The following is a 15,110-nucleotide window of genomic DNA, read 5'->3' as shown; positions in this document are numbered from 1 at the left end:
CCTTGACCTTGCTAAAGCATTTGACACCATTCCCCATTCAGGTATTATTGATAAGCTCACCAGCCTGGGCATAAACCCTTACGTCACAAGATGGATAGCAAACTTGCTCTCAGACAGATCCCATAAAGTAAGAGTAGCCGGTTCTATATCCGAATCCAGACCAGTAACGAGTGGTGTGCCTCAGGGCTCTGTCCTGGGGGCCCCTCCTGTTTGGCATATACTTCTCAGAAGTACAGGCAAGCACAGAAGGGCTGTGGCTGACTAAGTTTGCGGACTGCAAACTGGGTGCTATAATAGAGTCTCCGGCCGACATGGAGATCCTCCAGAAGGGCCTAAATGAGACTGATGCATGGTGTCAAAGCCATGGTCTCAAGCTAAATGCAAAAAAATGCGTAGTAATCTTCTTTGGAAAAAACAGAGTACCCGCAAACTACAACATAGGAGGTAATCCCCTGAAATCTGAAGAAAGAGGGATCTAGGGACCCAAGTAGATAGTCAGCTTTCCTTTGATAACCATGTTGCCAAAGTGGTTAGAAAATCCTTCTATGTGACCCATCTGATCATGAAAGGGTTCACATCAAGATCTAAGGATGTAATGGTGCCCCTCCACTCTTCCCTCATCAGACCCATTATTGAGTACAATTAACCAACTGGAATGTACCTGGCTAGACATCTCCAGCAGCTGGAGAGACCACAGAGGTACCTAACCAAGAGGATTACTGGCCTCAAACAGTTGCCCTATGCAGCACGATTGAAAAAGCTAAGACTGTTCTCTGTTGCACACCGCTTTCTCAGAGGCGATCTCTGTCTAACGTACAGAACCATGTCCAACCCAGAATTGTTGAACATGCTCCATCTTAGCAAAACCAAATCTACTTGAGCTACGCGCTCTAGGGATATAAACCTCAACACAACAATGAATAGAACATGCTGGAGGGATAGATTCCCTTCGCAGTGACTTCCATTACTATGGAATAGGGTCCCGATCTACATAAGACAGAGCCCCTCACTATCACTCTTCAAGAGGAACCTTGATGAGTGGATGGGTAACAGAAAGTTCACACTGGGGATCACACCAACAGCACTACTAGATAGGGGTCAAGGGTACTAGCTGCTAGTACAAGGGTCTAGGGAACTACTAAAGGGGCAGTGAATACCGCACAATGTGGCTGGGCTAATATATGCCTTTGGGCAGATAGCCCAGTACCAACCTATGAACCTATCTTAATTCTAAGGTGGAGAGCTACTATCAAGATCTTTACATAGCAGACTGTTTCCACAGAATATGCAAATATGCAGAAAGGAACAGTAGTCTCCCCTCCACTTAGGGACCAAAATGAAATGGTAGAAAAACTCCTATTCTTATTCTGAAGGACAGAAATTCTCTATAGTCCCAGTGAAGATAATTATCAGGGCACGTTTCAAGAGCTTTGCAGAGAAGACTTGGTCTTTGAATGGAGCTCTTTCTGACAGGACCTACAAGCTTCAATACTGATCATGTTGACAAAATCAATAACTAATGTCTTTATAAAGATGAAGACATGCGTAAAATAGCATTACAAATACAGTGGTCTTCAAGCTGAACTTAGTTTTATTATTTAATTTGTTTGGATAAAAAGACTGGTACATGGACCCTCTTCAGCCTCAATCCAGTTGAAGAGTACTGAACACAATCTAAAGGAACAAGGTTTTATTTTATTTCCATGATTTTGTGTATTTGTACAGTACAATACTTCTGATCTAAATTACAGTCTTCTGAATAAACAAGGGGCTAAATCAAAGGTAGCCACAATCTCTACTGAATGTATTTAGCCATTTTTTTCTAAGACTGGGTCATAGCATTTTATCAAACACAGAATGCACTATTCAAATAGATGTACCATGTCAAAAACTGACCAACCTGTTTGCAATGGCTTGCATGGACACCTCTTCCAGCCTCTTCATTTCTCTCTTAACAGCATCAGCATCTGGGAACTGGTACTGGCATGCTGAGTTATTGGAAACTATTGGACTTGCTGCAGGTGGAACTCTGCAGACAGAGAGGGATGTTAACGTTAGTGCTATAATCTACAAACAAATGCAAATAAGCATAAAAAAATCATACCTGTCCACATGGCCTTGACTATTGCTATCAGATACCAGCTTTGAATCACCACCACCTATCTTGATGTTCTCCTTTTGTTGATGCTGCTGCAACTGGTCAAGTATGGCATGGTAGTGTTCATACTGTCCACGGCTGGATACAAATCCACCACCTCCTCCAAAAAAATTGGCCTATAAAAGAAACAGACATTTTAAGCACAGCAATTTGAGACTATTTTTTTTTCAAAAACATTATGCAAATCAAAATTTTTTTATATTTTTTTTTAATGAGACAGCAGAGGCCAAAACAACAGTACATAAATCAATGAAACAGCTGTAGTGACAAAGACAAATGTAAAGATCAGAACATCTAAAAAGGAGATTAAGCTAATATATGCACTCATGCTGTGAAGCTTGAGCACATAAATGTCTGTCCACAATTTATGGTGTTGAAGCTGGGGGGGGGGACAAGGAAGAAAGCTGCCATATAATGTAAACAAATAACTGGTGTACTGCTTTACCAGTAGGCTTATCAGCTTTAAAAACATGCTAAATTTTGCAAAACAGTATTCAACTGTCCCTACGTTTGTAACTATTCTCCTCAACCATATTTAATATCTGGAAGTGACAGGGCATAGCTTGAATGAGTACTCTTTAGCAGCAAAGTGCAGTAATGTTTTTTCAATGGACATTACAACTAATTACCATAATGTAGCCATAAATTAAAAATGTTTTACACCAATTTTTCAATATGCCACCTATGCGCCCCATCCACAAACACTATTAGCTGTAATATCACTGTGCAATTCTGCTCCACAGAGCAGCTCACAGCTCATCATCAGCTACCTTTTTCCAATTTTAATATGGAGTCAGGGTGTGGGGTCAGCTGTTGTCTATTCTCTATGTAGAGTCCCTACCTTCTTTGAGAGTCATGTCCACCCCCCCCGGGGTCTTTTCTCACCCATTACATTCATCTCTTAAGTGGATGTCATCTCCTCTTGGGTTCTTCAGTCTCTCCCAACTCTGCTTTACCAAAATGTCTTCTACTTTCCTGCACACATATGATCAAACCAACATACTTGCTCTGTAATAAAGGCCATTATAGCATCTGCTCTACTGTCCACATTTCTTCATCTTTACCGCAATATGCATCCTACTACCTGTCTGAGACCCCATCTCTATCACCTCAAACTTCCTCAACTGCTCTAACTTCACTGCCCAGGTTTCTGTGCCATCAGAAGCACTGGCCACACAGCTGTTTTGAACAAATGACATTTCAGCTTCTTTACGCCTGACATTGTATACTAGATGACTGCAGCATTTCTGATTCTAGATCAAGAAATTATAAGTTGTAAGCTTACATTCTGATGAAGGCAAGGCACGGCTAATGACCCACCCCCTTGCACATAGCTATACCCACCTATTTGCTCATAACCATGGGCATCTCCACTGCCAACCCAAAACCCATTTGTTCCCAATAAATATCTGATATAACTCGCACTTTTTTCACTCACACACACACACACACTCACACACATACACACACACACACACCTAAGCAGCGCTCACCTCTCCCCATCAAACTACACAGGAGGAGGACCTCAAAGCCAGCAGGGTAAGCAACTACATGCTGATATAATAGAATTACGGTAGAAATACTGAAAATATTTACATTTAAGAGCACTTTCTCATTCGGTACTGTAATAACCATATTAGTTTTCCGTATTTTTACCTCAAACTCAACACAGTCAACTTAACAAATGATTTCATCATAAAATAAGAGACATTTTACAATTTAAATCAAAGCAAAGATTCTTTCAGCCTAGTGAAAATTTTGGATTTCACTGCATTGAGTGCTTTATGCAAATATATGCCATTGCCAGGAAAAGTCTAAACTGATAATTCAGGTATAAATCCTGCTTACCTAAATGATATGCAAAGGAACTATTCAACACTGTATTCAAGTGAAATATACAACTCTTGATTCCTGCTTTTAAGATCATATCAAATGGGTTTATATTTGGTAAGGCAAGCTTGGGGGACCCTGACCTCAAACATACTTACTTTCTATCAAGTGCAGTGAAGAACAAATGTGTAAACCCCTTCTGGGCAACAATGGCCGAGAACTGAGTGTTGCTGAACGTGGCTAATACAAAATTTGGTGTGATCCATGTTACTGCTAACTACAATTAAGGGAAGGTGATGCATGCTATACGGTGTTGAACATCCAATGATAGAATCTCAAACAGTGGCAGTGTAATGCATAATCAGTGGTGTCCAGTTCATGGGTAGCTACCAGGCATGCAAGGAGATCATTAAAAAGCCTAGCACAAATTCCCAATTTCACCAAAGCATTGTCTAGTTAAGTAACTTGCTTAAGATTACACAGCAAGCAAATGAAGGCTGAGGGAAATAAATAAACCCTGTATCACAGGGAAGCAACTGCCAGACTAAACGCATAAAACCCTAATGGGATTTGAACCCACAATCCTCTTTAATTATACTCTGCTAAGCACTTATCCCAGGACACCCAATAATCAATACATACCTCCTGCCTCAAGACGAGAATTTGAGTGACTATCTGTCTATGTTAGTTTTGATGATGCTGAGGTGATGCAGTAAGGGCTCAACTCTGGGCTACACTGGGAATAAGATGCAAGGTTTCTGAAATATGCCAAACTCCCCTTCTTTTCGAGATAGAAGTCGAGCATTTGGTGTCATATTACTACAGGCCATCATTACTTTGATACATTGGCTACATAGCATGAGGTACAACAGGCTCTTAGCAGCCATATCAGAAAGCAGATTCAGCAGTATATTACAATTTGCATCATCTGGTAAGGGTCTACAGTGACCAAAGACTACTGAAGATCTGGATGCAGGACAGAAATAACAGGTAGTTTTGTACCATGAGCTACGTACCATGATAGTTGGCAAAATAGTGGCATCTAAAAGGCTTTCCAATGTGAAGGAAAGAAAAGTTCATAATTTTGCCTTCTGTGGACAGTTAAACATACTATACAGTTTGCATTATCTTCTTTACCAGAAATTTACAAGCCAGTTAACCATCAGGCTTTCTAAAAGTGCCCTATACTAAAGGGAAACCACAGCTGCAGCTTTTACATGTGCGTATGTCATTAGCTCAAGTGTGAACAGAATTTTCAAAGTTTGATCAGCAGCAGACTTAACATATTTAATGTTATATATGACATAAGCAAATTCACTGACATCATGTCTAGGTTCTGTTTTGCAATGTATAGTTTGAGTATATGAATGGATCAAACCTGTAGTACAGAATGGGGCAGTTTTCAAATTCTAGTACTGCAGAAATTCATTACTGACCTGAAGTCATTTATACAGTATACCTTTATGGGGGGACACTGTCAAATTCCTTTCAAGATCCAAATATGTGGTATGTGTGGTTAGGCCCCATCCAGTGCCAATGTTACTCCTTAAAAAAAAGATGCTACCAGATGAAAGTGGAAACAATCACATCCTTGCAAGAATATAATGGCCATATAAAGTAACAGCAAAAAGCATTTAGTGCATGATTAAAAAAAATATATGTAATGCATAGTTGTATATAGTATGTACAACAACATATTGTATAACAGTTGGTGTACAAACTGGAGCAATGAAGATAGCCTTTGATCTCTCCTCACACTAGGGGGTGATGGTCCCTGGTACAGAACTTTTGCAGCTGGTGGTTGAGGTGTGAAGAAAAGAGATCCACCTCCAGAGTCCCCCACTCCTGAGGGATTTGCAGAAAGATTTCCTTGTGGAGCTGCCATTCATGGGGGTCCAGTAAGTTTCTGCTTAGGTTGTCTGCCAGCGTGTTGTTGACCCCTGGTAGGTATTGGGCAATTAGGTGTAGACCCATGGAGGTGGCTGACAGCCAGATGTTCATGGCTAGTCTGCACAGAGGGTAAAACTGGGTCACCCCGTTTGTTGCTATCCCACATTATTGTGGTGTTGTCTCTTTTTATACGGAGGACCCATGGCCTGAGGTGGGGTTTGAAGGATGTCAGAGCCTTCTGTACTCCCATCATTTCTTTCTGATTGATGTGCAAGTGCTGGGCATCCCAAAGACCTTGGGTGCACCTGCCTGCTAGGTGAGCGCCCCAAGCAGTGTCTGAGGAGTCAGTGGTGATGATCTGGCCGGTAGGGCGGAGAATGAAAGGAAGACCCTTGTTCTTGGCACAGGCTTCTGCCCACCAGAGAAACTTGGCCTTTATACATGGGATCAGAAGGAGAGAGGTCTCTAGAGAAGGAGTGTGCTGGCACCAAAGGCTCTTTAGGTACCAGTGAAGTTTTCGCATGTGAAGCCTGGTCAGAGGAATTAGAAGGATGCAAGATGCCATGTATCCCAGGGCTTGCAAGAACTTCCTCACAGTGAGGTGACTTCTGGAGGCCAGCTGGGTAAAGAAAGAGGCAGGAAGCTCTGCTTTTCTGGGGATAGAAAAGCCATTTGGGACGCTGTGTCTAGCAGAGCTCCCGAGAAAATGATCTTCCTGGTGGGGGGTTGCTTTGAATTCTTCTCGTTGATGTTGGACCCTAGGGATGTTAGGAGGGATTTGACAAAGGGAAAGGTCCTGGAGAAGTTTTTCTTTGCACTCTGCCTGAATGAGGCAGTCGTCCAGGTAAAGGTAAATCTGAATATTTCTTTGTCTGCAAAATGCTATGGCTGGAGCTAAGCATGTGGTGAATACTCTGGGTGCAGTAGATAAGTCAAAGGGCAGTGCAGATAACTGAAAGTGTTGTGATCCTGCTCTGAAGAGCAGGGATTTCCTGCAGGATTCCCTTATGGGGATGTGTAGGTATGCATCTTTTAGGTCTAGGGTCACTAGTCAGGCATTTTTTGTAAGCATAGGCAGCAGCTGCTGCAAAGTGAGCATTTTGAATATGGGGACTACCAGGGAGGTGTTCAGAATGGATAGATCCAGGATGGTGTGCCAAGTGCCCTCTTTTCTGGGAACAAGGAATAGTCTGGAGTAAAAACCTTTTCTTGTTTGATCTGGAGGGACAGGTTCTACTGCCGCCTGGGATATTAGAGTTTGGGCCGGTTTCAATGCCTCTGCCCACTGATTTGGAGGTTAAGTCTGGGTACCCTCTTGGAATTGGGAGTTCACTGAAAGCGAATTTGTATCCCTGAAAAATGATCTTTAAGACCCATTGGTCCTTTGTTACAGAAAGCCATTTTTTTTTGAAGAGGGAGAGCCTTCCTCCTAGTTTTTGGTGAGTGAAGGGGGGGGGGGGTCATTGGGAATTTTTGCCATAGAAAGGTGGGTTAGAACTCCCTGCCTTTGGGGCGGAAGTGGTCCACTGTTTGCTTCTCTGCTGGCCCTAGGATAGGGGCCAGGATGGTCTGTCCCTGCGGGGCTTACTTTGGCCCTGTCTGCTAGGTGCAGGGAAGGACCAGTGCTTAGAGGGAAACTTCCTGCTGAACCTGGGAGGTTGAACCTGAAAGAAATCTTTTACTGTTTGCATAGATTTTGCTTTGTCTTTACATCTTTTTAAGCACTTCCTCTGTTTTTCCTCCAAACAAACGCTCCTTATCCAGGGATGCATCAATAAGTTTAGACTTGACTACAGCCATGCATGTCTCCTAATCACAGATCCTGTCACTGCTGTCCTGCTAGAGGCTTCTAGGTCATCATATCCACAGTGTAATGAGTGTTTGGCCACTTGATAATCAGAGTGCAGTAAATCTGCTAACTCTCTTGAATTGGCACAGTCAGGAAAGGTAGAAATCTTTTGTTTTAATAGTTCCAAAGTGTGTTGTTGATATTTTAACATATGGAACTGACAACTGAATGCTCTGATAGCTAAGGTTGCAGAGATGTACACTTTTCTACCCCATCTGTACACAGCTCTGCAGTCCTTGTCAGAAGGTATAAGATTCTTGGCAGAACTAGTCTTAGCTCCTTTAGGTCCCTGTGTAATGACCTCTGGGTCTGAAGCAGGGTTTCTGTACAGGTAATTGTAAGAATCCGGTACTCTGTAATACTGGTCAGGTTTACTGGGAGCAGGTGGGAGGGTGTCAGGGGCTAAGCTGGATTCATTCTAAAACAGGGGGGTGGCCAGGGGACTGTGCTGGGGAAGGTCCAGAAACTCCCTAAGTCTTTTCTTAGACTGGAGGAAGTCCTGAGATTCCCAATAGAAATGTTCCCTGAGAATGTGAAGGGTTTCCTTGAAGGGAAGGTACACTGGAGGGGAGGCAGAAGAGATGGATTCCTCTGCATCTGAATCTTCATAAGCAGTCAGAGGTTGCGGTTTCTCTTCAAAATCTGAATAGTCAGATTCCTCAGAATCCTGTTCTGTCAATTTCTAGAGAAGGGTGCCTTTTCCTTTTAGAAGTTGTGGCCTGACTACCCCGGATAAGGGAGATAAGATCCTCTGCCATTTTAAGCAATTGTGCTTGCGGTGGTGGAGCAGGAGCAAGATGGTGGCTAGAAGCAGATTTTCTAGGGGTGGCATGGCTTCTATGCCCGAGACAATCCGTCGGTCTGAGAGAAATGGTAGTCAGGTGAGAAGACAACTTTTTTGTCTAGATTTGGTAGTGCGAAAGGCCTCCTCAGAAGCCGGTGCCTGCGTTGCGGCTCCGGACCCAACCAAGGCAAAGACCGGCAAAGGCTCGGAAGACGAAGAAGACTTCTGCGGCATACCAGACTCCAAAAGGGTCTCGGGTAGAGGCCTGCGTAGATATCGAATCAGGCATCAAGGGCTGCAAAAGCACCTCACTGAATTCCGGAGAACTGACAACCTACTTAGCTGTAGCTTCGTTGGAAGACTTAGCCTTTTGTGGTCTGTCTCTATCTTTATCTCTACGTTTTTTTGGAATGTCCACGGATTGTTGGCTGAAGGACACTATATCGGAATGTAAAGATGGAACACGAAAATAACTGTCTACAATAAGAGCTCTATGGCAAATGGTTCTTGCATTAAAGAGAGCACAGAACCAGCAACAGGGGACATTGTGGACTAGGGCTAAACAAGTGGCGCAGTAAGAATGGAAGTCTCGGTGTGGGATCTAATTTCCAAAAAAAAAAAGTAATCTCCGTGGTATCCCTGAAGTCTCAAAACAACCCACTAAACAAGTGTAGTGGGTCCAAAAACAAAACAGTGTAAGAAACTTCTCTGTGTGGAAGATTTTCAGTCCATATATCTCTAGTTAATCACTGCATATTAATCAGATCAGACAAAAGTAGTAGAAGTAGGAAACTTAAACTAGTCTTAAGTAAAAAAAAAATACTAAAAAACATATAATTGTACAGAATTACTAAGTATTAGAAAGTAATCCAAGCAAGGCAGGCAGTCAATTTCCAGTCGAAAATCCTTTAAGCACACAGACAAAGTGATCCAAATAAAACAAAAATAGAGTAATAGAGTAATAGTTTCCTCACACGCTTTCTAAATAAATTTATATACTTTTCTTCAGGCAAGAGAGTGATTTATTGTGCTGTAAAAGAAAGTGTTATTGGTATACATTAAATTCACATTCCTTCTGTCACACCGATGGAGGAAGGGATGTGAATTTAAGTAGGGCAGGACCAGCTCGAATGTCACACTGATGGGGGAAGGGATGTGAATTTAACATGTGTACCAATAACACGCGGTTTTACAGCACAATAAACCACTCCCTTGCCTGATAAAAAGTATATATATATATTTTTAGAAAGCTTGTGAGGAAACTATTACTCTATTTTTGTTTTACCTGGATCACTTGTCTGTGTACTTAATAAAGGATTTTCAACTGGAAACAGACTGCCTGCCTTGCTTGGATTACTTTCGAATACTTAGTAATTCTGTACAATTACACTTTTTTTTTTTTTTTTTTTTTTTTTTACTTAAGATGAGTTTAAGTTTGATACTTCTACTACTTTTGTCTGATTTGATTAATATACAATGATTAACTACAGATATATGGACTGAAAATCTTCCACACAGAAAAGTTTCTTACACTGTTTTGGATCTGCTTTACACAGGCAAGACAATTGTGAACTTTTTCGGACATCGGTTAGTGCAATTATAAAGGGTCCCCAACGGGGTACTTAGCTTTAGACGTTTTCAGTTGAAATTCAAACTCTGGTAGCGACCGACCGGCCAGCACCCATGCGAACTGCTTTTGCTTCAGGTTCCATGGCAAGAAAGACTGATGTAATGACGTTAGCTGCCTTGCTTTATAGCACTGACGACCTGACGTCAGACTACAGTCGACTGCAGCTGACGCAGAAAAACACTGACTCTGGTATTCGGGCCGGCCGAGGGCTATCACAGCAAGGATAACCCACAGGTGATGACTGCAACAGTGAAACACGACGAACATCAAAAATTGCTTTGTCAGAATGCTGCATCAATTTTAGTTCCACCTTTAACACTGTCACCCCCCAGAATCTGATATCAAAGCTGATCCAGCTGGGCACCAACATCCCATGTAACTGGATACTGGACTTTCTCATGGTAAGACCCCAAAAAGCATGTGTGGGAAATAACAGTTCAATCAGTATTACATTGAAGCTGAGTCCTCTCTGCTGTTCACCTTGTTGACGCACGACTGCATGTTCAAGCATGAATCCAACAAAATCATCAAGTTCACGGATGATACCACTGTCGTAAGTGTTCTCAGAAATGGTGAGGAACAGCCTACAGGGATGGCTCACAGCATCTGATAGGCTGGTGCGACAGCAACAATCTGGCCTTAACTCATTCACTCCGGAGCAGCTCAGAAAATGGTGCCTGCTTACTTCCACCATAGGAACAACAGTGCAGCTTGAGCTTATTGTCAGATAATCCAGTTATAATACCATACAGAAAACAAATGTTCATAACTATTTAACCATAAGAGCTAGACTAAAAATGTAAATGTGAAAGTTGTTCAGCAGACACTGACCTTTCCAACAGTGTAAATGTTGATAGTGTATATGTAAGTCATTATTAAATATTTGCCAAGGAATGCTGATACTGTGCATATTTTCTACCTTTTTGGTACAACAAATCACAATATCTTGGAGACTTGTACCATGTAGACCCATACAATTTGTCTGGATGAATGTTTGCTTTAAAATGATACCTTAGCCATTTCTGTGTCATGCTCCTTTACGGAGATATTCAGAAATATGATTAATATTATATTTCTCATAATTGATAAATAAAACATAATATCTCATCACCTGTAACAGACAGAGACTACATATCAGTGTACGAGTTGTGTGGCTCAATGTCAGCTTCAAACCGATGTCTCATTTGTGTCGTCAACCTGTTCCCTTGCAAATATATAGGCATAATAATGAGAAATATTGCAAATGTATCATTTTCATAATCCTATAGGACAAACTGTGATATCTGTGCATGTGTATAGCATACAGACAGTTCTTTTACCATGTTATAAGGAGTAATACTGTCTTCAAAACGAGGTATTACTTGGGACATTGACATGCCTCCCTTGCAAAGTTATTTACCAAAATATGTAAAAAAAAATCAATCTCCATAAACTAAGTCCTAAACAAACTTTGATATCTGTACATGTGTACAGCATACAGATACAGCTCTTTTACCATGCTGTAATTAATACTGTCTTAAAAATGAGGTATTGCTTAGCACATTGACATGCTCCCTTTTAAAGTTATTTACCACAATATAAAAAAAAAATCATAATTTCCATAACCCAAGTCCTAAACAAACTTTGATACCTGTGTATATGTACAGCATACAGACACAGTTATTTAATCATGTTGTAAGGAGTAACACTGTCTTCAAAATGAGATATCACTTGGCAGAATTACGTGCTCCCTAGCAAACGTATTTACCAAAATATGAAAAAATTCATAATTTCCATAACCAAAGTCCTAAACAAAATATGATATTTGTACAATGGTCCTGCATACACAGTTCTTTTTCCACTCTCTAACTACTAATACTGCCTTTGAAATGAGGTATTACTTACCCTGATGGCATGTTCCCTGATAAAGTTTAGTAAAATATGAAAAAGTCATAACTCTCATAACCATAATTGTAACCAAACTGTGATGTGTGTTGGATGGTTATTGACATTCTCACTTGCACGTGGTACTCTCCTCAAACAATTGTTCTTACTCAGCATGTTCACCATCTCCCTACCACAGTTATTTGCCAAAGTAAGAAAAATATAATTTACATAACAGAATTCATACTCAAATGGTTATCTGTACCTGTGCACAGCATATGAAAATGAAGTGTTACTCAGCATGTGTACAAGTTTCCTAGCAGTTATTTTCCTGTGTCATCATTAGTGACAGTGGTGTTCAAAAAGTATAACAATAGAGTTTCTTACCAGATTGGTCTTACTTGGTCATGGCTGTTATCCATTTGTTCTCACTAGCTGCATGTTACCAATATATCGTGCATAGCTGTCATCACGCCATTGTGGAGGTCAGTCAATAACAACGCAATGCCATCCTCAGGTGAACGCCACCGCTTCCGAAAAGCTGAACATCTTCTGCGGTGATGCTGTCATGGAAGATTGTTGATCCACTCACCCTGTGCATCAAGCCATGCATGAACCCATTCTGTACACGTCTGGCCTTGTGCACTGCCCGTTGACTGCTGTTTTCCATATCTGGCGAGGAATTATGTCAGACCACATAAAATGACAACGTGGCCACCATGACTGCAGTTGATCAAAAATTGTTCTGATTTCAAACTATAGCCTTCCCAGTGGGTGAGTTAGGACATCATTCCCTCCAATGTGCAGGACAAGAATGTCAGGCTCATGGTAGATCGAACACTTCCAATAACTGCAGGAGTCCGCTCCAATGCATACCTCTTCTTGCAATCCAGTACACCTTCACACTAGATGTGGGGAAGCTCAAGTTGTAGTAGTTTTCACTTCTGGAAGCATGGCAGGCAGCCCAGTGAATGTAGGAATGGCCATACACCCACACTCTTACTTGTCGTTCTCCTGCTCATGAAGCCATGTCACTGTCGTAAGGTTGACGTACCTGCACAGGAAGGAAATGCAAACAGGTTACTAGTGATGCATGAGAGATGTATTGGAAGACTACATATATATGCATATCATATGCATTACCTGGTTAGTCCATCTAAATCTTCTCCTATCCACAGGGGCATTATTCTTTTGATAAGGCACATAACTAGGGCAGACGATGTAGAGGTACACACCTACCATCCTTGAAAACACCAAATGACACACAATGAGTGATGCTGCACAGGTACATACCTACCAGCCGTGAAAACATAAAAATATACAAATTGACAAGGAGGCACATAAAGGGCACATGTAAAGAGAAAAGCAGCATAAAGACCGCCACTCCACTAATATGCTGAGGACAGGCATGGGGCTTTAGCTCGTGGGTGTCTGAAGTTTCCCATACCTGTGCTGGCTGCCCACTCAGACTGCTGGTAGCAGCAATGACTCCTGATTGCATGCAGTGCAAACACTCTGCCTTACCTCTGCCGTTTCTCTTTACATGTGTCCTTTCATCAATGGCCATAAGGAGTCAAAGGAGAGAGCCACATGACTATCCAGTGGATGACTTAGGGTTTATACCGAATTCCGTGACTTGGCCTACAATGCCCTAGTCAGCTATTATAGCAAATGCCTTGGCCAGGTAAAGGTAGGCAGTATGCACTGTTTTGCCTTTGCCCATTGCTTTGGTGAATTCAAGCATTCACCCAAGGGATCCCCCTTCAATGAAATGTTGCAGTATGCACGAAGACCAACATGAACCTTTGCCAAGAATGACCCTTCAGAAACAGTTGTTACTGTGTGCAATCACCAATATGAGACATTCACCCAAGTGATGCCTACAATGTGTAGTGCATGTGTACGTATGCATATGTGTGTGTGCATGCGTGTATGTTATGTTAGAGGGCAGGTGTGTGTATATGGAATGTAAACTAGCTGTTTGTTGATGTCTGAAGTAGAGGGTGAGTGTGTTCCTATGTGTGAGAATGTAGGAAGTTTTGTGTGTGTGTGTGTGTGTGTGTTTAACATAACTCTCAACTGTCCAGATTTAGCTTCATAGTTTTGGTCTCTTTCTCATACAACATTTGGTTTTCTGGCAAATCACAGAGGATGTAAATCACTAAATAATAAAACATCTATTCATATCCTTCATAAAATACATTCTAGCACAAATCCTATTATTCTAGTAACTAATTTAAAAAGAACAATATTTAAAATCTAAGTCCAGATTTTGCCTCATATATTTGTTATATTTCTCGAAATTTTTAAAAATGAAAGAAAGAAACTGGTGTGGGGGTGGCTTGCAATGAGTCCAAGTGAAGAAAAACCCAAAGCTGGCTTGTGCATTCATCAGTGTGATAACTTCTACTCATGCGAATAACTGTGACAGCTGCTGCGAGTTTGGCCTGAAAAAGTGCTAATGACTCAGTGATATATTGTAAGTGCACTTACTGGTAATGTGATGACCTGCATTTCATTACTGCAAAGTTAAAGGAAAACTCCGGGCTAGAACTAAAAATATATGTTTTTTTTCAGTCTATTTTTGTTTTCAGACCTATTTTAACACCTAAAATTGACTCGTAAGTGCTTTATTTGTAATTTTAGCCTGTTTACCACAACATGGCTACCTATGGGGCTTGCTATATCAACGTGATCTACTTCTCCTTCAAGCCTTTCTCTTTCCCATAAAGCATTTCAAGTCTCCTTTCTGTGACTCATGCCAGACATAAGGAAGTAACTGTGAATTCCCATGCCATTAACATATAATGGGAAATCTGTGACTCACTGTCAGTTTGTATTCCTTCTGTAACAGGGCTGCTTCTTTTCTGTTGCTAATTGCCCTCATTTATGTTTAGATCAGAGCTTGCTTTACACTATAATTTGAAGTTATCTAGCAGCAGACAGAGTTGTAGCTAAATTGGATGCCTTTGTTCCAAGTTTTCTTTTGTAGTCCAGCATGAATTGACAGTCCCCTCCTCCCACACTACTGCAGAGGTGTGAAAACTGTCACTGCAACTGACAGCTCAGAATAGAAAGGAAGGGAGTGCCATTTCAAATGTCTTCC

At 41.4% G+C, this 15,110-nt stretch overlaps 1 protein-coding gene across 1 annotated transcript in view; it reads right to left on the bottom strand.

Annotated features, from left to right (window-relative positions):
• NEK1 (NIMA related kinase 1) overlaps window positions 1-15,110 on the bottom strand; it is a gene marked incomplete in the record, with an annotated part of 3,475,820 nt that overhangs the window by 1,846,755 nt on the left and 1,613,955 nt on the right. The window contains 2 exon segments of the mRNA XM_044062568.1: window positions 1,901-2,029; window positions 2,105-2,274. Of these exon segments, the coding sequence (XP_043918503.1) occupies window positions 1,901-2,029; window positions 2,105-2,274 (299 nt within the window).

This window comes from Protopterus annectens, chromosome 2.part1 (genome assembly GCF_019279795.1).
Source record: "Protopterus annectens isolate FY-2018-M chromosome 2.part1, PAN1.0, whole genome shotgun sequence".
Classification (NCBI taxonomy): Eukaryota; Metazoa; Chordata; order Ceratodontiformes; family Protopteridae; genus Protopterus; species Protopterus annectens.
This window is presented reverse-complemented; position numbering and strand designations above follow the sequence as displayed.